The sequence below is a fragment of the Callorhinus ursinus genome, unplaced genomic scaffold, assembly GCF_003265705.2.
Source record: "Callorhinus ursinus isolate GAN/ISIS: 27379988/994484 unplaced genomic scaffold, GSC_fseal_2.0 scaffold76, whole genome shotgun sequence".
In the NCBI taxonomy this organism is placed as follows: Eukaryota; Metazoa; Chordata; class Mammalia; order Carnivora; family Otariidae; genus Callorhinus; species Callorhinus ursinus.
In genome coordinates, this window is record NW_027397138.1 from 3,142,463 (window position 1) to 3,163,596 (window position 21,134).

Sequence of the window (21,134 nt, forward strand, 5' to 3'; positions counted from 1 at the left end):
CTAAGTCACGCAAGCACAATTCCCATTGTTTCCTAATCCCTTCTACTACCTGCTCTTGTATCGATTAGCCATAAAGGTGTCCTACCACCTATCAAAAACAGTTGAATGATCGCTGGCAAAGGCAGTTTTCTTGCTACCTGTTCGATGCTCACAGCACAGTGAGATGAAAGGTTAATGCCTCAGAAAGAAAAATCCTGGAAAGCAGATTAACTGATTAAGGCAAAATTCAGGACCCAAGTGAGTCATTTCTGAACCGTGGTGAGGGCAAATGGGGGTCCACCCAAGGAAGTACAGGTTTCAGAAGTCCTGGATATTTCAAATGTGAGTAGGCCACTTTCCACGTAGTGAGAGTTTAAGCGGTAAGGATGATAGGAAAGGACACACAAATGAAAAATCGCCCACAAATGGGTTAGCGGTGGCCTAAAGGAGCACCTCCTCTGCGAACCAAGAATGTGCAGACATCAGCAGCTTCCTTCCTCAGGAGGATCTGACCCATTACCAAACTCCCGTCCGTCCTAACTCTTTCCTCATCATTAAGCATACTGTCCCATTATACAGTCAATTCTTTGTCCAGGGGAAAGCAGACATTTAATGCTAACTACATGTAAACATTTAAAAACTGTAATCCTTGAGAAGAGCAATATAAGTGGCACCAGCACACACAGAATTCATAAATCCTATTTTCCACCGGTTTAGAGCTCAGGCATGAAAGATACTCTTGGCAATGATCCAGCTTACAAAGTCTTAGAAGATGAAGGGATTTTCAACTGAAAACTTGGAATGATCTCTACAAATGGTTCTAAAAGACATTAAGTGCCCCAAAATACATCTTCTTATTTTCATCCCAAGAAATTTTTACTCCTGCCATGTATTTCTCAATATTTATGCATTTAAAACAGCTGTTCTACCACCTTATGATCTGCTTCGAAGTGCTTTTGATAACCAGTTTTAAGATAATTTTTGGTGCATTCATTCAGCAAATAATTTTTTTTAGGGCCAAAGAAGTGATAAGCCTGGACATATAGATTATTTGTTTATTTATTTGAAAGAAAGTAAAAGAGAGAAAGGGAAAGAGGGAGAGAGGGAGAAGCAGACTTTGCTGAGCAGGGAGCCCGTTGCGGGGCTTGATCCCAGGACCCTGAGATGACCTGAGCCGAAGGCAGACGCTTAACTGACTGAGCTACCCAGGTGCCCCAAGCCTGGACATACATAGATGACAGGAAACAAGGCCACCTCTTCCTCCCTCCGGGAAACAACCAGCAAACACATGAGGACTATACAATAAGGTAAGCACCTTGATAGAGGTCCCAGAGAAGGGACAATTGTGTTTCCTGGGAGAATGTCAGAAGTCCTCACCAAAGAAGGGAACATTTTAAATTCAGGCTTGAAGGCTGAGATCCTTTTAGGAACAAGGGGCTGTGTTTCATGGGAATGAGCCAGCCATAGCAAGTGGCTCGACTGTTGTGTGGGTTAATGCTCATTCATGAAAAGTTCACAACTCTACCAGCTGACTCTTCACTGTCTCCATGCATGGCTACATGTCAGTTTCTGATGGTCTTGCACACTTCCAGGTTGCTCCTAAATGTGGACTCATTAGTATGTGCTCAAAGATGCTAACTCAGCCCAACACTAAACTTGGCCACATGAAGGTGGCCATGTGCATAGATAATCACAAAATGCATTCTATCCAATAGATGTAGTTCTGAATTACCTGGGCATCACCTTCCAAATAGACACAGAAACAGTAATTTACATAGTTAAGAAATCTATTTCTTCCCATTACACGGACATGACTTTTTCCGTGTCCTGCTTTCGCCAGCTGAAGGATATCTTTCTCTACGTTTCTGTTTCTGAGACACAGCGGCATAGACCCCATTTCTGCTGTAGTGCAAGGCTCTATTGTTAAGAAACTGTGCATTATTAAAAGTCCAGTTTAAAAGCCACTAATTCAAAGGGGGAAAAGAGGGCTAGATAATTTCAGACTCATGACAGTAAAGGTATTTTCTCCTGGAGGAATTATGGTAAGATTAAAAAAAAAACAAAAACAGCTGTAAGCGTATATAATAAAAACTAAACACAGTATTTCATATTAAAACAGCATTTGACTTCCTGCTATCTTCTTCTTCTTCTTCTTCTTTTTTTTTAACATATAATGTATTATTTGTTTCAGAGGTACAGATCTGTGATTCAAAGGGAGGGGGAATTGGAGGGGGAGACGAACCATGAGAGACTATGGACTCTGAGAAACAAACTGGGCGTTCTAGAGGGGAGGGGGGTGTGGGGATGGGTTAGCCTGGTGATGGTATTAAAGAGGGCACATACTGAATGGAGCACTGGGTGTTATATGCAAACAATGAATCATGGAACACTAAAAAAAAAAAAAAAACCCACAAAAAAGAAAATCCCAGCATTTGAGTACTTCTCCCTTTTATCCACATTTTTTTTACGGTTTCTCTTACCATCAGCCCTGCCCTGGTAGCTGGCACACGCTTCTTATTCTGTCACCATCTCTCTTATCTTGGGGTAAAGCCAAAGCCACTCAGACCAGCAGCTGGGATTCAAACTCAAAGCTTTTTCTTTTTTCCTCATGTCATAACCATAGAACCCATACAATTACATCCACTAAGTTAATGGATTATGTTAGATCCAGTGCCCATTATAAAAACTCTAGCTGGAGGATATGTAAAAAAAAATACATTAGTGTAAGTATTATAATATGTGCATTTAAAAAGTAATAATATTAATATACATATTAGATATATAATAAGTATATTTCTAGTCATTCTAGCAGCCATTGAGTTTGATAGGTTTACTTTTCTTTCTTTTTATTTTTAATAGGCTTTTTAAGGCAAAGGGGACAGTTCTTGGCAAGTGATCTATCTCTTGATGCGTTAAAAATCCTCCGGGGCCTCCCCCACCAAGTCTCAGCCCGGGCTGGGAACAGTCGTAAACATTCAGACTCCAGCTGCTTCTGTCAGCTCACTCTGCTCATGGTCGGTCCGCTCTCCCGTGGCTCAAGAGAGCAGGAAGGCAGATTAGAATCCAGAGGTCAGTGTAAAACGTAATGTCGTCCTTAGCTGGGGACAGATGTGAGCATGTGCGCAAAATGCGGTCTATTCCAAATAGAGAAAGACTTCTGGCTACGAGAAACAGGTTTCCCCAAACTAAATATTCCCCATGTACAATACTGTAGTTTTTCCTTCCCTATTAATTAGGATAAGATATTAGGTCCTTTCTGACATATATGTTGTCAGAGGGACTTGACCTTTGTATGCCAATGCTGAACAATGTTGTGTGTCCTTTGACCTCAGATACACCTAGACGTTTGGGTCCTGGGGTCACTTTCCTGGGAATAATAAGCCTCTTTCCAGCCAAAGCCCTACATTCTCTAGCAACATGAAACCCAGTGTGCTTTAAATGGATGCTGAGGGGTTAACTTGTTTTTAGAAATCCCACGTTTATATCATCCCCCTCTCATGGAAGTATAGACACCTACTATTTTAAGTCTGAAAGACCATGTGTTTCACGGGAATGGGAATGAGCCAGCTGTAGTGAGTGGCTCGATTGCTTGTGTGTGTTAATGCTCATTTTAAAAAATAAAATAAAAATTGCTTTCACATACATTAGCCGTAGCGCGTGGCTCGACTGCTTGCATGTGTTAATGCTCATCTTTCTGATGGCAGACGGTGCCTTATCATAGTAATAGTTACGAGACAACAGTGTCAGGTCCCATTGCCCTCTGGGAGGAAGTTTATCTTATTAACTATCATTAAATAATCCAGGTTTAATTAGCTTGCGCTGTGATCAGCGACAACTTGGGGGGTGGAGGGTCTAGACCGACATGTTCTGCATCTCCCGGCATCCATCAGTTTGGTGCCAGAGTTAGCATGAAGGGAGAAGGGGCCCACTTTATCAAAATGACCGATGCCATTTGTTGTGGCAGGATAGAAGGATCGGATGTTTCTAGCAACTCCGAGAACACGGAACAGGCAGAGAAAGTCTGTGCCCCACGCCCAGGTCCCCTCAAGAAGCTAGTGTATCGTAACAGGAAAGGATCTGCAGTGACAAGCTGCAGGCCTAGATCTTGGCTCTGACCAGTTATTCCACTTATTTACTGTGTGGCTCTGAACAGGTCACTTGACTTCTCTGAGTCTTGATTTCTTTTTCTGAAAAATGAGGATAATAACTGTTCATAGAGTTGTGAGGATTAAATGGGCTAATGTATGTGAAAGCAATTTTTTATTTTTTAAAGATTTTATTTATTATTTGTGTGTGTGTGTGAGAGAGAGAGAGAGGAAAGAGCACACAAGCAGGGGGAGGGGCAGAGGGAGAAGCAGGCTCCCTGCTGAGCAGGGAACCTCATTGGGACTCGATCCCAGGACGCTGGGATCATGACCTGAGCCGAAGGCAGATGCTTAACCGACTGAGCCACCCAGGTGTCCCGTGGAAGCAATTTTTAAAGGGAAAAACAAAGTAAAAACAAATTATTACAAGGTCTCAAAACTGGAGACACTAGTTTGACTCAGCCCCATGGCAGAAACCTGAACTCAATTGTAATCTTTTTCTTGCTGTTTTTTTTTTGGTCAAATTCGTGGTTTGTAAACTGATAGATGATATGAAATACTGTGTGCCTGGGAGGTACAAGCTAAAGCCTGGGCCATTTTATTCGTCTGCGTCCCAGGCCCCTGTGGGGTCAGCCCCTTGGCCACCTTGTCTTGGGCAGAGGTGGTCTTTCTAGACAGCCCTGTACGCAGCCTCGCATGGGAGAAAGGTGCACAGGATGTGGCTATTCTCCGAAAGAAGGTTTCCACGTTCTGAAGCGTTGCTCAGGTGGAAATTTAGGCCACTTTCTACAGAGCTGACAATGTACATTTCACTGGAGCAGCAGCTTCAGAGCTTTGGAACCTGCACAGAGGGGAATGGTGATCCTCTTGGGGTCTTGGAGGGTCTCGCTGCCATTCCTGCAGCCCCCAGGATTAAGTCTATGCCTTGAGAGAATACATCAGTATCTACCTGTCATTATTATCACCATCACTTGGAGCTGATTCAACCTCTTCATGTACATTTCTGCCTCATTACACTGTGGATCTGATAACTAACGGTAAATATCCTACACCCTGAATTCACACACTTTGCCAAGATGCCATGTCTTAGCAAATGCTGCACAAGTCAATAAGCTTTCCTCTTAATTCTTGACCTGCATGAAGTTTTAAAACATATTCTCCAGAGGTCTCTTTGGTTTGAAGTGGTCTCTTAAGTGGTTCTCCCACAAGCACAGAATCATCTGGAATGGTGTTTGCTTGGCTCAGCCATATTTTCTGGATGTTTAGCTTAAATTTCATTTAAGACATCCTCTCTGGGGCGGTTGTGTGTGGGTGGAATAGATAAGGGAAGATCCACACGTTGAGAAGCTGGTGTCATGGCTAGGCTAGACACCTCTAAACCTCTCCTGGCATGTTGAGACTTGTGTACTGGAGATGAAGATCTGCAGAGACATAGCTGTTATGAATGTAAAATAGAAACTTCCCAGTTTGCAGGTTAAGATTCAGAGACTACACTGAAGGTTATTTGAGGTGAGGACTATTGGCTTTCTTCTCTGAGCATTGGCCTTAACAAACCCCAGCCCAAGGCAAACCCAATCTCAGATTTTTCTCTGCTTTTTAAAAACTCATCAAGGCTAAGTTTTAAGTGTCTTACTGAATGACAGAAGGCTTCGTCATTTTATTTTATGGTGCTTATTACAAGTGCTTTCCAGGGCGCCTGGGTCACTCAGTCGGTTAAGTCTGCCTTTCACCTGAGGTCATGATCCCAGGGTCCTAGAATCGAGCCCTGCATCGGGCTCCCTGCTCAGCGGGGAGTCTGCTTCTCCCTCTACCCTCTGCCCCTCCTCCTGATCTCTTTCTCTCAGGCTCTCTCTCTCAAATAAATAAATAAAATCTTAAAAAAAAAAAAAAAGAAGTGCACTACCATGGCTGCCTATCACCGACTCCATTTACCTGTCCCCTGTAATCCTCCCCAGGACTATCCTGACCCCCCAGCATCCTTGTCATTTGTCCAGTGTATGATGCTGGCTCGTCGTGCTCCCTGAGGACGGGAACGATGGCAGCCTCACCTACCTCTATACCTCCAGCACCCTGCACCCTGCCCAGGGCCTGGCAACGTATCCACATCACTGCTGAGTGAATGAGCAGATGAACGGATACCCCAAATCTCTGGGCTTTTCTCTTCAGTGCTCTCTCTGCTGACAGTGCATCCCCTGCCTGGCAAAGACCCAGGAGGACAAGCTTCACTGCTTCCAGTGCCTCTCATGGACTCCTCCAACAGGACTGAGGACTCCCTCCTTTGTCCCTCCTCTGTGCCCTAACTACACCACCTACAACTGTTTATAGCTCCTGTTTGTTTGCAGCCAAGGAACAAAGGAACTTCTGCAGTTTGTGTAGGAAAAGAGGATTCAAGGGGTCACAACAACTGCCCTTTAGTATCTGTAGGGCAGCTTGTATAGGAGGAGTTAGACGAGTCAGGTTCTGGGTGGCTCTAATGGATGAGCTGGGTGACGTTACAAGGAGGTGGATTTTGGTGCACTAGAAGGGAGAAGATTGTCTTGGTCCATCTTGGGAGGTTGTGAGGCCGGCTAAATTACTGTGCCAGGAATGTAGTTAACAGGATGTCTGTCGTGGGTGAGAGGTTGGATTGGAAACTTTGAAGGTCCTTTCACATGGGTGCGGAAGTAGTAGGGAGCCATGCTTGAGGTTACCCGCTGGGAATCATGGCGCCGGCCATTTGCGTAGCTCTGTGACTTTGAGCAAGTCTGCTGAGCTTCCCAAGTCTTAGTCTCCTTAACTTCTGAGGAAGGTTAATGATACCCTGCCTTTATGGTTATTAGAAGGGTTAAATGCAATTATGTATGTTGGACAAACAGTGCAGTCACTGGTCACCGCTCAGTAAATGTTCATTGTTAAGCCTGTCCCTGCTTCTCCCCTGCAGGCCTTGGCTCTCGTGCTCCTCGGCCTGGAGCACGTGCCAGATTCTACGTACCCTTTCAGAGCTAGCTCAGTGGGCATCGCCCTCAGTGATGTGCTGCAGTGTTGCTCTCCCCTCCCCGAGCGAACTCTGGTGACAGTGCCATAGGCCATGGCTGAGGGCAGGGCAGCTGTTGCTCACACTCTGCTTGGCCCCCACCCTGCTCCCCCACTGCCGATGCTCCCTTCAGCTCTGGCTGTCACCGCCATCAACACCCTGGGCTTAACCTCTGATGGTCTCCTAGGGAGTCCATTCTCCTGGACAATGGGCTCTTTTTTTGATAGATTTTTATGACAGACTTTGGTCTTTTGTTTTTGCTTTTTTAAAGACTTCGATTTTTTGTCAGAGAGAGAGAGAGGGTGAGAGGGAACACAAGTAGCGGGAGTGGCCGACAGAGAGAGAAGCAGGCTCCCCACTGAGCAGGAAGCCCGATGCGGGACTCGATCCCAGGACCCTGGGATCATGCCCTGAGCTGAAGGCAGACGCTTAATGACTGAGCCACCCAGGCGCCCCTACATTGGACTTTTGAAAAGTCAATGACATTTTTACAAAAGGGACAATCAGCACAGCCCGGTGGGACAACAAGAGGACAGAGCATCAAGGACAGCCCACAGAGCACCCTTCATTCCCTGTGCGTTTAAATTGGCATGAGGCTTTCTTCCTGAAGTGCTGAAGTTCACTAAACTTGTGAAGTTTACCAGGAGTCATCTTGTGACATCAGAACTTTGTATCTCTTGAAGTTCAGTTCAAACATGATGCTCGACGGTGGCTGGAATTTAATGAGCCTATTTGGCACTAAAATTCAAGTCTGCTTCCATTTTGTCAAAGCAACTCAGCATTTTGGTTCAAGATGCTAATTTTGTTAATTGGACCCAAAAAACTGTGCAGGAGAGAAAGAGGAGTTGGAAGTGGGGAGGAGCATATCAAGGCCAGATCTGTATAAATATTGCTACACAGTTCAGAATAGGCAGCTACCTCTATTTATCATCGTAATTATTCCACCAAGTGGTGGAAAAGTCCATTTATTGTATCTGCCAAGCTCCCAGGGCAAACCGAGGCGCAGTCAATACTAGTTGTGCATGTGTGTGCGCACACACGTGTGCACGTGTTTTTAGGCGGGCAATTACTGAATTCAATTACCTCTCCGTCCAATAAATGAGAAAATGCCTGAAATGCCTACTGCTTTCCTTAACAGTTCCTCACTGTATTTTCATTAGGGGACACTTGAAAAGAAGTGAGAGCTATTTCTATTTCTAACTAAGAGTTTGCCCCTGAACTTGCAGGAAATCTTTCCTATTTTATCTTGCTGTGGGATTTCTCCAAGTTTGTTTTCCTTGACTACCAGCATTAGAATCACCCAGGGCTATGTATATAGACTCCTAAGCTTCACCTGAATCTTACTGTTATATTTGCATGTGGGGCCGGCTGTGGGCATTTCTGGTAAGCCCCATTCATGCATGCTGGCATCTGGGAGCCCCTCGGCTGTCCTGTGATGGTACTGTGATGCTGGTCAGCAGTCTGCCGGGGAAAACAAGGCTATCTGAGTATTCCTACAAAGCATATAGCACTGGGGTTGTGATTCACATAAGAAATGGAAAAGCCCCTATTCTTAAGATGCAAATAATAAAAGAGGGGCCCAAGAAGAGCCTGAATTGAATCCGCATGCCACCCTCACCAGCCACACAGCCCTGGGCAGGGCACGGAGCTACCACATTCATCAAATGGAGATGGTCGCACATCACCTGCTGAAGATGGGACAGGGCCAGATGACTTTTCCAAGTCTTTTTACTACTAGAATCCAGTATTTTGTTTTACAGCTTAATTACAACAGTGACTTGAAGGTGAGAAGAGGCTCCAGGAAGAGCCTGAATCTACACATACAGCATTCTTTGAGGAATTGTTCACTTTTCAAACCAAGAAGGCCTCTTTGTGGGATGTCTGGGGATTGAATCATAAAAGCTTCTGGCAGGGCCGCCCGGGTGGCTCAGTCATTAAAGCGGCTGCCCTGGCTCAGGTCACGATCCCAGGGTCCTGGGATGGAGCCCCACATCGGGCTCCCTGCTCCGAGGGGAGTCTGCTTCTCCCTCTGCCGCTCTCCCTGCTTGTGCTCTCTTTCTCAAATAAATGAATGAATGAATGAATGAATGAATAAATAAATAAAAGCTCCCGGCATCCTGGGTTTACCGGGAATAAATGGTTTATGGGGACCAGAGACTAGGAGTCCTGGGCAGAGACCCCCAACTCGAAACTCACTGCATTTAAAATATTAGTGTCTCATGAAAAACCTCCCTCTCTCCAACACAAATCACCTCTCTGATTTCCTACTTTGGAGAAATTCTGTCACGTCAGCCCTCCTCTGACTCCTCCTGATGAACTCATACTCATCCCTCAAGACCCAGGACACAGATGGTCTGTGGTGTAGAAACGTCACAGAAAGCCTCCCTTTGGCCATATCAGGGATCTTGTCCTTTCTCTGCCTTAACATTTATTATAACCTTATTATTGCAAATAGGCTCTTACAAGCTGACCTCATAATAGCCCGCTCCTAAGGGCAGGGGTGGGCGGTGTCTTTTCCACGTTGAAGCTTTAGCGTTAGCACATTGCTGCCACCACAGAGGTCTGCTGACTGAAATGCGTTCTCGGAGCACAGGGATTAATTAGCTGGTTTAGTTTCTCCTGCAGGCTCTGCCCTGCCCTATAGTGAACCTCTTTTGAACCCTGCTGTGAGTCGCTGCAGGAAGGCCCTAGCTGAGCTTTGGTGCATAAATCAGTTTGCCCACAACGGAGATCTAGGTAAAGCCCAGACAGCAGGCACTCATAAATCCTGCATGCTGGTGGCATCTGCCAGAAAGGCATAGCGTCTAGCTTGAATGCTTTGAGTTACTTTGGAGCTAATTTACATATTCAGCAGGTCCGACACCACTGCATCTACCTGATCAAAACACAGAATTCACTGGTACGGCAGGGTGAGTGGCAATCACTTTCTAGGCTTCTCAGAGGATGTCAAAATGTCCCTGGTGGGGTGGGCGGAAGCTGTGGTCTCAGGAGCCCTGCTCTGATGAGCTTATTTTCCAAGCCGCAACCAAGAACTTTCTATAACGGAAAGAGGCCAGGGGCCCTTCCTGTCCCCAATTACCTAAAGGGATGTTTTACAAATGGCCTCTCTTCTGGCCACAGTCCCTTTGGGCCAAGTTCACGCTGGTTAGAAAAACTCCGGGAGCAATTTTCTTGGAAGAGGGAAGTGAATTTATGGCTCCACGTGTCAGAGAGGAAAAAAGGCAGAGAGCAATACTTCTCACTGACCACCATGGGCATGGGACTCTGGACAGCTATGGCCTCTGACCGGGAAAGGTCAAGGTTCAGCGACTCTCGTTACCTCAACAAACTCGAGCCATTCCATCTCCTCTGCTCTGAGGGCTGAATCCCTCCGAGTGGCCCGTTTTTCACTGAAGCAAATCGAACTGCCCTTACCCTCAGCAGTAGCTTCCTAACTTGTTGGCCTGCCTCTGGCCTGGCCCCAGCTAATCCATTCCCTTCTGCAGCCAGCACGCTCTTTGTGAAAGACAGCTGATTCTGTCACTTCTTCACTTCACATCAGCACACCACAGCTCCTCCTGCCTTGGGGCAATTTCTACAATTTTCATCCTGCCTAATGGCCCTTGTGTGAACCCTGGCCCGCTCACAGGTCTCATCTGTCATCATGCACGCCCCTCCCCCCCACCCCGCTTCCAGTGACAGAACATCTCTGTCACTCCCCTGGTATGGGCTTCTCTCCTACTCTGGACCTTCCTCATACAAGCTGCCCTCTGGCCTGGAATGTTCTTCCTCCCCTACCTGTTCTCATGTGTCTGATTCCTACTTATCCTTTATCCCAACCTGTCAGGAGACCTTCCCTCTTGATGGGTCCTCCTGAGGGATTTTGTACTTCCCCTAGCAATACTTAATGCATGGGCTCATGCTAGCCTGCTGGTCTGTGCTGCTGGTCTGTACGCTCCACGGGAAGAGGGGCTCCCCTTGTCTTGCTTACCCCCAGCCCGGCATCTCTCATGGTAGCTTGGCCCGTCCTGGGTGGTCAGTAAACATTTTGCTGAATGAGCGAACGAACGAATGCGTGCTTATCAGGAACGGCGGCCCGGTCTACCCAGATCACGGGCGGCACGAGGGAACTCCAACCCAGACTCACCGTTACAGGTGCAGCGCACATTCCTGTAGAAACGCGGGCACACGAAGCTGATGCGCGCCGTGCTGTAGGTCAGGAGTGCATGGGAATCCAGGGACAAGCCCTGCTCGCAGTGCTGCTCCTGACAGTCCAGACCTGAGCAGTTTTTCTCCAGGATGGCTGAGATGCGCATGACGTTCTCCAGATGTCTCCTGGCATTGGACAGCTTCTGGATCAGGTAGGCCGGCTTGTAGAACTCACTGCTGTGCATTTCCACGGCAAACAGCATGTCCAGCTGGTTGGTCCCCGCCACGGGCTGGATGCTGATGATGCGCAGGGTGTCCTGCTTCTGGGTGAGGACAGCGTTGCGCAGGGTGCGCCGGAAGCCATGCATGTGCAGCCCCACGAAGTCCTCGGGGGACACATTCTCAAAGCGGATGGTGACGGTGTTCTGCAGCATCTCATGCACCAGCTGCTCCACGTGCACGACCACATCGATGGGCACCTGGAAGCGGCCATCGCTCACGGACACGTTCAGCACGTACTTGCCGCTGTCCAGGCCCCCCAGGGCGATGATCTTCCCGTCGTGACTGTTCACTTTGAACAAGCTTTTCTGCTCCGATTTCAGGGCAAACGTGAGCACGTCATACATATCTTGATCTGTGGCATGGATCTTCCCAATGACCCCCCCGGGAAAATCGTCCTCCATGGTGACAATGTAAATCTCCAGAGGGATGGCTGTGGGCTTGTGGATACTTTCCTCGATGACCCGCACGCGGATGTAGGAGTGAGAGACCTGCTGGGGTTTGCCCGAGTCTTTTGCCTAAAACAACCAAGAGGGAGAAAGGCAAGGAACTCAGAAAAAGCAGAATCATTTAAAAACCAACACAACTCAGAGAGGAGACGTTTACTCCTTTACCCTCGTTTGCTTCTTCCTCCATCCCCTGCTCCTGTTCGGCGAGATGCCGAAGATGTGCACCGCAGGCAGAGGAGTGATTTATCACCCGCGGTCCCCACGTACACACTCGGTTATGGACAATAAAACGTGTCCACACAATCTAGCCATTGGGGGTGAACAGGAAGGGGGACAGAGGGTGCTATGAGATCTGATAGGCCTGCAACACGCTGGCCTGGTTTTCTTCTTGAACGGAAGCCGCCGGGGAAGGTCATGCATAAAGCGGTGTTCTCACTCGGAGGAGTAATCTGCCCTCTTTGCATCCTCTCCTTTGGATTGGGCCAGGGAACACCTTTCTGTACATTCAAGAAATACCATGAGCTGTGAATTACACAATATGAAGGTTTAGAATAAAAGAAAATGGGATGTAGAAACGGGAAAAATAGGTAGCCTGAGAAAAACTTTGTCTTCCTTCTATATATAAGAATTGATAGGGGCGCCTGTGTGGCTCAGTGGGTTAAGCATCTGCCTTCCACTCAGGTCATGATCCCAGGGTCCTGGGATCAAGCCCTGTGTCAGGTTCCCGCTCTCCCAGCGGGCTTCTCCCTCTCCCTCTGCCCCTCCTCCCTGCTCATGTGCTCTTTCTCTTGCTCTGCTCTCTCAAATAAATAAATAAAATCTTAGAAAAAAAAGAATTGATAGAAGAACCACTTTGACAGCAGATGTTTGCTGAACACCTGCCATGGGCAACACGGTGGTAGGCCGTGCTGTAGAGCTCCCGAGATGGGCAGATTGAGATTCCCATGGACTGGGTCCCCAGGGGAGGTGTCTGAGGATGGGGGGACGAGGTGGACCTTGCAGGTCAGATGGGGTTGGAGGAGATATGTCCTCGTAGGTGGAAGCCAGTGTAAAAGCAGGGACCTGGGCGCCACACAGACCTGAGTTTGAATCTCGACTCTGGCCTCGAGGAAGTGACTTAGCATTTCTGAACTTCGATTTTTGTACCTTTCATCTGCGTATACGAGTAGTACCTCCTTCACAGGATTCTGGTATTGTGGGGATTAAAAGACACGGTGATGGCAAAGTGCTTAGCACAGGTCTGACCCCGGAAGTACTTAGTACATCAGAGTTAATGTGATCCACTATGGGAGCCAGAGATGCTGACAGGGAAAAGCCATGTAGGAGGAGAGAAGTTTAGCAAATGAGATTGACCTTGAAGTCAAACTGAGGAGGGCCTCGAAGGACAGTGATGAGTGTGGACTTCACAGGCCAGAGGCTGCTCACTCAAATGTCAGAGAGCAGACAGGTGACAGAAAGGCATGAAGCCACTGGGTGTGAGGTGACAGATCAGTGGGCCTGTGGACTGAGCGGGACTGGAGAACCATGTCTGCCGAAGGACCCCGAGATTCAAAATCGGAGAGTATGGGCCTGGAGACCCCACGTTTTCAGGCACTGGGGAGCCACAGGGGCTCTAGCTCAGGGCAGGAGTTGGCACATCTATTCTGCAAAGGGCTAGGTAAGAAATCGTTTTAGGCTTTGGGGTTATACGATGTCTATCAACTAATCAACTAGGTTTCCAGTGTGGAAGCAGCCGGAGCATATGTAAACAAACGGGTAAGGCCACGTTCCAGTAAAATTTCATGTATAAAAACAGGCTGAGGGCAAGATGTGGTCCTGGGGCTGTAGCTGATCGACCCCTGGTTTAGGGGACTGATATAACCAAAGTGGAATGATTAACCTGGGCGGGGAGGCGGGATGTATCAGAAAAGAATGAGGCTGAGGCCAGAGGAGTCACCCAGGGGCTCCTGCAACCGTGAGCGTACGGGGCGGTACAGGATGAAGTGGGGAAAGGACAAAGGAAATGTCACTGATGCACGTGGGGACCTTATGAAGGCAGAAACTCAGCACGTGGTGGTAGTTTAACTTTAGGCACGAGGAAGAGAAAGCTTTCTGTGGTGTTCCCGAAGTCTGAGATGCAGAATCTACTCTCTACTCCACGGGCCACACGGTGGCAGGCCGTGCTGTACAGCTTCCGAGATGGGCAGATTCCCACGGACTGAGTCCCCAGGGGATGTGTCTGCGGATGGAAGGACGAGGCGGCAGGCAAGGAACCATACTAGCTTCTATGGGAAGGCACTAAACATCTCTCCTTGTTCTTGGTACCTATTCTGTGATCTAAAATTACTTACATAGTATCGTTGGAGGAGTGTGAGGCAACTGGAGCGTTCACTGACGTGCTCAGAGCCAAAAGTCATTAATCTGGAAAGTTTCTTGGAGCACAGTAAGCCATAACTTACCCAAAGAAGTAAAGAACCCAGTGAAATGCTACCCAAATATAAATAATAATAATTATTATTACTGCTACCATTAATAATGACTTGGGTTGCCCTCTGTGGCAATTGTGAGTAAAAAAAAGTCACTTTGTCTCACAGATGGGACCCAAATCTTGGTGCGGGCAAAATTAATTCCTGGGAACTCTCTTCCTGCTCCTAGCCACACTCATTCCATAGCTGCTACTTTTGCCTCTTCGTCCTATTTCATTTTACACAGGCCACTGCTCTCGGGGAAGCTGAGATGTTGGGAGGCCATGGCCATCCGAGGGCTTGGCCCCCTCCTCCCTCCCTGGGACAACTCACCAAACTAAGGTCTCTTCAGAAGCAGAGCCCACGATACGCCTCAGTCACATTGGGACAAAGATCAGTAGCTCTGATAGGTGGAGAAATGTGGCAACTTCTACTCGGTATAGGGCAGCAAGCCTTGATCAATGAGCTGTCTCTGAGGGTCAGGTAGAAGGCCAGGAATTCAGAGAATGCAGATTCCGGCCCAGAGACTGTCTGCCTGGCACACTACAGGAATGTCCCTTCTGAACAATGATGCTTCCCTTCCTTTCTGTTCAAATTTCACACAAACAGGCCGCTTTTATTGGTGTGACATTGAATTTGAGATTAAAAGGGGAACATGCCTGCACGGTAATGAATTATGTTGACTCGCTCACCAAAGAAAACCCATCCAATGGGCGCAGAAACCAGCACAAGGGAAAGGTGGCCTGACGCGGCCAGAGGACGGGGCCGTACCTGGACACACAGCACGTACTCCGGGGACTCCATGTGCCTGAAGACCACGGCGGACCGCAGGATCCCGTGCGGGTCCAAGACGAACTCCTCCTCTTCATTTCCCGACAAAATTGAGAAGGAGAAAGGAGGCCCATTGTGGAAGGAGTCTCTGTCTGTCACCACCAGCTGCAAGATGCTGGTGCCTACTGGCTTGTTTTCCTGCATGCAAAAGGATATTAAAAAGGAAGATAAAATTACACCTCTCTTCACATTGAAAAAAAACCCCATCATTACGGCTAGAAAACAGGGCATTCAGCAGAAGGAGTTCCCTGTGGTATTATCTTGTCTTCTGACAGTATGCTGGCGTCCACAGGCGTCATGCTCTGCATCCTTGGCTGCCTCCTCACAATCACCCCGTGAGACAGTGAGCTGCAGGTGAGCACAGGAGGGCCTCCCAGGAGGTGCTGGCTTCATCTTGTCCTTCACAGAATGGGAAGGCCCTGAGTTCACCTAAATGGCTCTCACCAGCCTTTTGTGAGTAGGTCGGAAACCCTCTCCGGCCAAGAAAACATCACCCTTTCGGGATGGGAAGGCACTTTGTCACACCCATCACAACACAATCACACTGAGGCCCAACGCTGTGACACAGTGTCACAACATGGAACTTTCTGGGGTGAGGGTGGGGAGACATCCTGGCAACTTCACAGGAAGTACACAAAGGCATATGCCAGGTGGAAAATGGGCCTTTACACCTCACCCCTCAGAACACAGTTTTGCCGTGTTTCTGGAGGAAAGGGAAAGGGGGTGGACTGTTTCCCAAACTGAGAATGAAGAGAATGAAAATCCTTAAAGTCATCAGAATTTTGGGGAACGCTGATGTTATCATTCAAGCATTATTTTGCAGAACCTCTCTGCCTTTTCCCCAAAATAGAAACACAAAGGCTTTTGTCACTCCTCCTTGGGTCGAAGGTTCTCCTCACTCCGATAACGCCAAATTAAATTTCTCTGGAGCTCAGACGAATTGGTTTTCTTGCCCCCCTCTGTTTAGACTTCAGCAAGACCACAGCTTGGGCCTGAAGTCAGTTTCATTAGTCAGGCCTGCTGATGACATCGATTCAGCATTAAATAAGTTAGGGTCACAGAGATGGAGACCACGATACAGTGCCGTGTGGACGGGAGTCACGCACGGGGCAGGCACACTCAAGTTCTAAGTGCTGAATTCGTCTTATGAAAACCATGTGTTGGAATAAAGAAATCATCCTGGGTTGGAAAAAGGGAGGAACATTCTTTGAAGGAGAAAGAGAAGAGGACCTAAGACCTGTGATTTTGCTCCTTCTCTCAACTGGCCTTTTGGTCATCAAGGACTAGACACCGTTTCCCCCTCCCGTCAGCCACAGCACCCCCTTAGCCCAGCATAGATTTACTATTTCACGGTGACAACACACTCAGCACCACACAAAATAGAAGATTTATTGATTTGTTTGCTCACTTTATAAAGGCCATTTCCTGCACTGGAGAGAGAGAGAGGCGGAGAGAGAGAATGTGTGCCCCAGGGGTCAGCATCCAAGAAGGAAGCGAGAGAGAGAGAGAGAGAGAGAGAGAGAGAGAGAGAGAGAGAGTAGACAGGCCCCGGCGCTGATATGAGCCACGGTCACTGCTCATGGCTGCAGTTGTTTCTTTCACTGCTGACTTCCTGTGGTGCGTGTGAAACAGTCTGTCAAGCTGATTGATGTGTGTCATAAACCCGAATGTTGAGTAGGCAAAGCCCATTTTGTTTTGGGGCGAGCACGCAGAGGCTGGGCAAGGCAGACAGTGCCACTGTGGGAGGCAGACCAGGAGGACAGTGATCTTCGAGAAAGGAAAATGCAGGAAGGGGCAGACCCCGGGGCGGGGGCGGGGGTAGGGTGGGGGTAAGTTTGGTGGAAGCCAGAGAGGGAGAAGAAGGCAGGACTGCTGGAAAGAGCATCAGAGAGGAGAGGAAGACCGAAATACCACTGGGGAAGGAATCCGATTTCGCTAAGTAGGAGGCGAGAAGCAGAGGGGCTGCCTGCTCTCTGAGCAAGCCTCCTCTCTGGGCCTGACTTCTGGACACCTCAGCGGTGGAGGCAGGGAGCCGGCTGTAGATGGCCAGACTCACAGTCCTGATGTTATTCCAAAGAAGTCCCTCGAGAGCCCCGGCTCCCTCTCACCTCTCCTTCTATCCACAAAGCCTGCAGACCCCGTGGGAGGTGATTCTGAGGCCAAACCGGATCAGGCAAGAGCTGGTGCTTGGGACTCTCTGAGGCCCCTCACAACACGTGTATCAATCCCTGTTGCCTCTAGCTCTTCCATGCCCACAGCATTCCTGGCCTGGATTCCCTGACCCTCCTGGAGTTGGGAAGAAGAAGTAGCTCCCCCCCAGCACCGAGCTCATGAAACATCTTTTGAATAAAAAATGGATGGGAAGAAGAGTCATGCCCCACCGAGAGCTGACTAACAGCCGTAAGCTACTCCATCCTGCACGTGGATTTAAAGTGCTAAACAAATTGCTTCTGGAAGATTGATTTTAATGCGTAGCAGCCCCTTCCTGATGCCCAACCTGTCTTGGACAGGTGAGACGGTTTGGAGCAATCGCCCCCCACCCCGATGACGGGACAGCATGGAGTGGCAGAAAGGCAGCCTGCCGCTGGGGTAAAAAGAGAGCGGTTTCTGCAGAAGACTGACCTGAGTTCAAATCCTCACTCTGCCACTTACCAGCTGCAGGATCGTGGGTGAGCTACTGAACCCCTCAGGCCCTCGGCTCCCTTACTGTAAAGTGGGGGCTGCCTCACCCTCCCACTTCACTGGGCTGTGGTGCATGCAAAGCGCCCGGCACTTGAAAGAACCCCACTGGCAACAGCGCTCATCAGTGGTTATCAGTCAGCTGCTGCTGTGGAAGTCAGGCTCTTGTCATCCCAGCCTCATGACAGGATGAGTTGATAAGAAAAAAAAAAAAAATGAAAAAATGATGAGTAAACCATAGCAGAGGAAGAAGGCTGAGTGCGTAAGGCCCAGTGCCTGGTGGGCGAGTTTTGCTCACCTGGATCACAGCGGTATAGTTAGCAGGCGTAAAGACTGGGCTGTTGTCATTCACGTCAGAAATGTCAATGTTGACAGTGGCCGTTGACGACATTGCAGGAAGGCCGCTGTCTACTGCCTGGACCAGCAGGGAGTATCCAGACACCTGCCAAAGCACAAAGGACTGACAGTAACGAAGGGCAGCCTTTCCCTGCCGCTGCCCACACTCGGAGGAGCTGCAAGCTCGGCTGTGCTCTGCTGAAGATCAGCCACCCTCCCTCTTGGTTCTCTAGATCGGGGTTTCTCAACCTCGGCACCCCCGACATGTGGGCCTGCGGTAATTCTTGGCTGCCAGGGCTGACTTGTGCCCTGTAGGATGTTTGGCGGCATGCCTGGTCTCTACCCACTAGAAGCCAATGTCATTTTCTGCCCATCTGAGACAACCAAAACTGTCCCCAAACATTGCCAAGCGTCCCCAGGAGGGGCAAACCCACCCCTGGTTAGACCCACAGCTCTCGGCCTTTGTTCAAACACAGCAGCTGTCACCCTGATCTTATTTCTCTGTTCTGATCCTTCAGAAGGTACGGGGATATACCACCTGGGGAGGTTTTTCTGCTTTTCAGCACAACCACTGTGACATTTTTTCCCGTATTGAATTTTACTCTGAAGACATATATTTTTAGTCAAAACACACAATGTTTAGAAACTTAGTTTAACCTTGGCAGAGGAGGAGTTTTCTGGGTCATTCTTTCTGACCTAAATACCTTCAAATGATCCTTTTGTATCTGCACATCTAGGCCTAAAGCTGCCGAGGAGACCAGGACCACAGGATGCCAATGCTGAAGGTACTTTCTTGCCTCCTTGCTTTAGGAGGGACTGAAATTCAAAGCATCCAGAAAGACACATCTTTGCTCTTTCTTTAAAACACCCATAAATAAGAAACTGCCAGTATCTATTGGCAGAAAATTCTTTCTAAGGCTTAACCCAAATATGTCATGCTGTATTTCAGCCCATCCTATTTATCGTCGTTATTTGGAATGGAGAATCTTCTACTTTTACTCAGGGAGCCTGTATTCAATTCCAGTGAAGGGACTGGTGTCTACAGGAGGGGAACTGGCCCAAACTAGCTTACCCGTTCCCGGTCTAACTTCTTCTTAACCTTTACAAGTCCTAGGACAGGCTCCACAGCAAATTCATTGTCCCGATCTCCATTCACAATGGAAAAACGAATCTGTCCATTGGGCTGGCTATCTGCATCTTCTGCTACTAGCTTCATGGGACACAAGCAAAAAAAGAAAAAAAAAAAAAGACAGACATAAGAGACAAAGAAAAGATTTATTCTTAGGGTCCCAGGTCTTACAAATGGGCATAACTGTCCTACTATCTGTGCATGCGTGAGTACATGTGTGCATGTGCAGGGGGTTGGGGGGCGGATTTATTTTATCCTTAGCCACCTAATAACTTATCTAAGGTCAGAAACTGGTGAGAGTTATCATTAGAAATGTATTCCATGGTCTGTTTTGTTTTCTTGAAAAACATGCACTCCAAGGAAGAAAGTAATTATTGGTCACTTATACCTTGCAATAGATGAATTTATCAGACCCTTCCAATGTACAAAAGAAGAAACAGTTGAAAGATTGGTGACTGACTAGCGTTCTTGGGGACAAAAAGACCCTGAAAAGAGAAAGTGTGACGAGAATCCAGGACAGATTTTGCTCACTTTTTCGCTCTCTTTAGGATTATGGGTCCCAGACATCTGGACCTCCCACTGGCACCTACCAAAATGACAGAGTCTCCGACCAAGGCATCTTCACTGATGACAGCGCTGTAGACATCCTGGCTGAACCTGGGAGGATTGTCATTCACATCCGTGAGGTTGATGCTGACGGTGGCCACGGCACTGAGAGCGGGTGTGCCCCCATCTTTGGCTTCCACCACCAGGAAAAACTTTTTGCATAATTCATAGTCCAGGACCTCAGAGACAGAAATACCCCCTTTGAAGAAAAATGGGAAGTTTTAGATTTGATTAGGGAAAAAAACACTGGTCAGCAGTTCCATAATCATGGAAATATTTACATCATCTCCAGCCAAGAATTGTAGACATTCAGGAATCTGTTTATTTAATGCCCCGCAGAAAGCATCTCAGAATCTGATTAATGCTGTCAGTTAAAACACAGCCATCCATCAGATGCAACACTGAAGAAATAAAGTCTTTGACGGTTTCTCCAACAGTTTCTGAACTTCTCTCAAGCAACCCGAAACTCTCTGGCATCATTCGGCCATATGCTGCTAGGGAGAAGGGACAGAAACAAGCTTCCATGATAAATGTCTCCCGATGATCCCTTAATTGGACCCAGGCAGACAGAGAATGAGCTGAGATGTGGGGATGTGATTGCATGACCCCACCTCCCTGTCGGCAAGTCAATACCTGCAGACTTCGCTGATTTCAATTAACCACTTACGTGCCTTGCCAAGTTATAATGTGCTTATCTAAAACTATTACAGCACAAAGAGGGCAAAGAGCTCAGACAGCTCAAGGTACAGTGATCTAATGAAAAGGAAATACCTGGGATTAGTGGTCAAACAGAAAGTGTGAGTTGAGTGTCCGCGACTATAGGACACGGTGTCCATGCCACAATGCGATTTAAGTTAAGCAATTAGAAAAGGTGAAAACCCCTGGCTGGGTGCCACCCCTAGGAGGGGCTCTGTGAGTGCTTCTCCCTCCCACTCAATCCCTTTCTAGCGAGGTGACCCAATCCTGCACCCTGCAATTGGAAGCTGGTCATAGTCCTGCCTGCAGTGCCGTTCTCAAGGGCATTCACCTCTCTCCCCACTGGAAAACAATCATTAGGACCAAGGTCAGTATGTCACATCCATTCCCATCTCCAGACAGGCACCTTCCCTAGATGCTAAAGCTGCCCTTCTATTTAAGGTGAGAAACCGAAGTCATGCCTATGACCAGAGCCTCTTT

The 21,134-nt window shown here is 48.0% G+C and overlaps 1 protein-coding gene across 1 annotated transcript in view; it reads right to left on the minus strand.

Moving 5' to 3' along the window:
* The window catches only part of FAT3 (FAT atypical cadherin 3), a 643,793-nt gene that overhangs the window by 39,401 nt on the left and 583,258 nt on the right, over positions 1–21,134 (minus strand). The window contains exons 18-22 of the mRNA XM_073887135.1: positions 19,943–20,157; positions 19,296–19,433; positions 18,186–18,329; positions 15,149–15,346; positions 11,204–12,002 (exon numbers count right to left, since the gene is read on the minus strand). Of these exons, the coding sequence (XP_073743236.1) occupies positions 11,204–12,002; positions 15,149–15,346; positions 18,186–18,329; positions 19,296–19,433; positions 19,943–20,157 (1,494 nt within the window). The remainder of the gene's footprint in view (positions 1–11,203; positions 12,003–15,148; positions 15,347–18,185; positions 18,330–19,295; positions 19,434–19,942; positions 20,158–21,134) is intronic.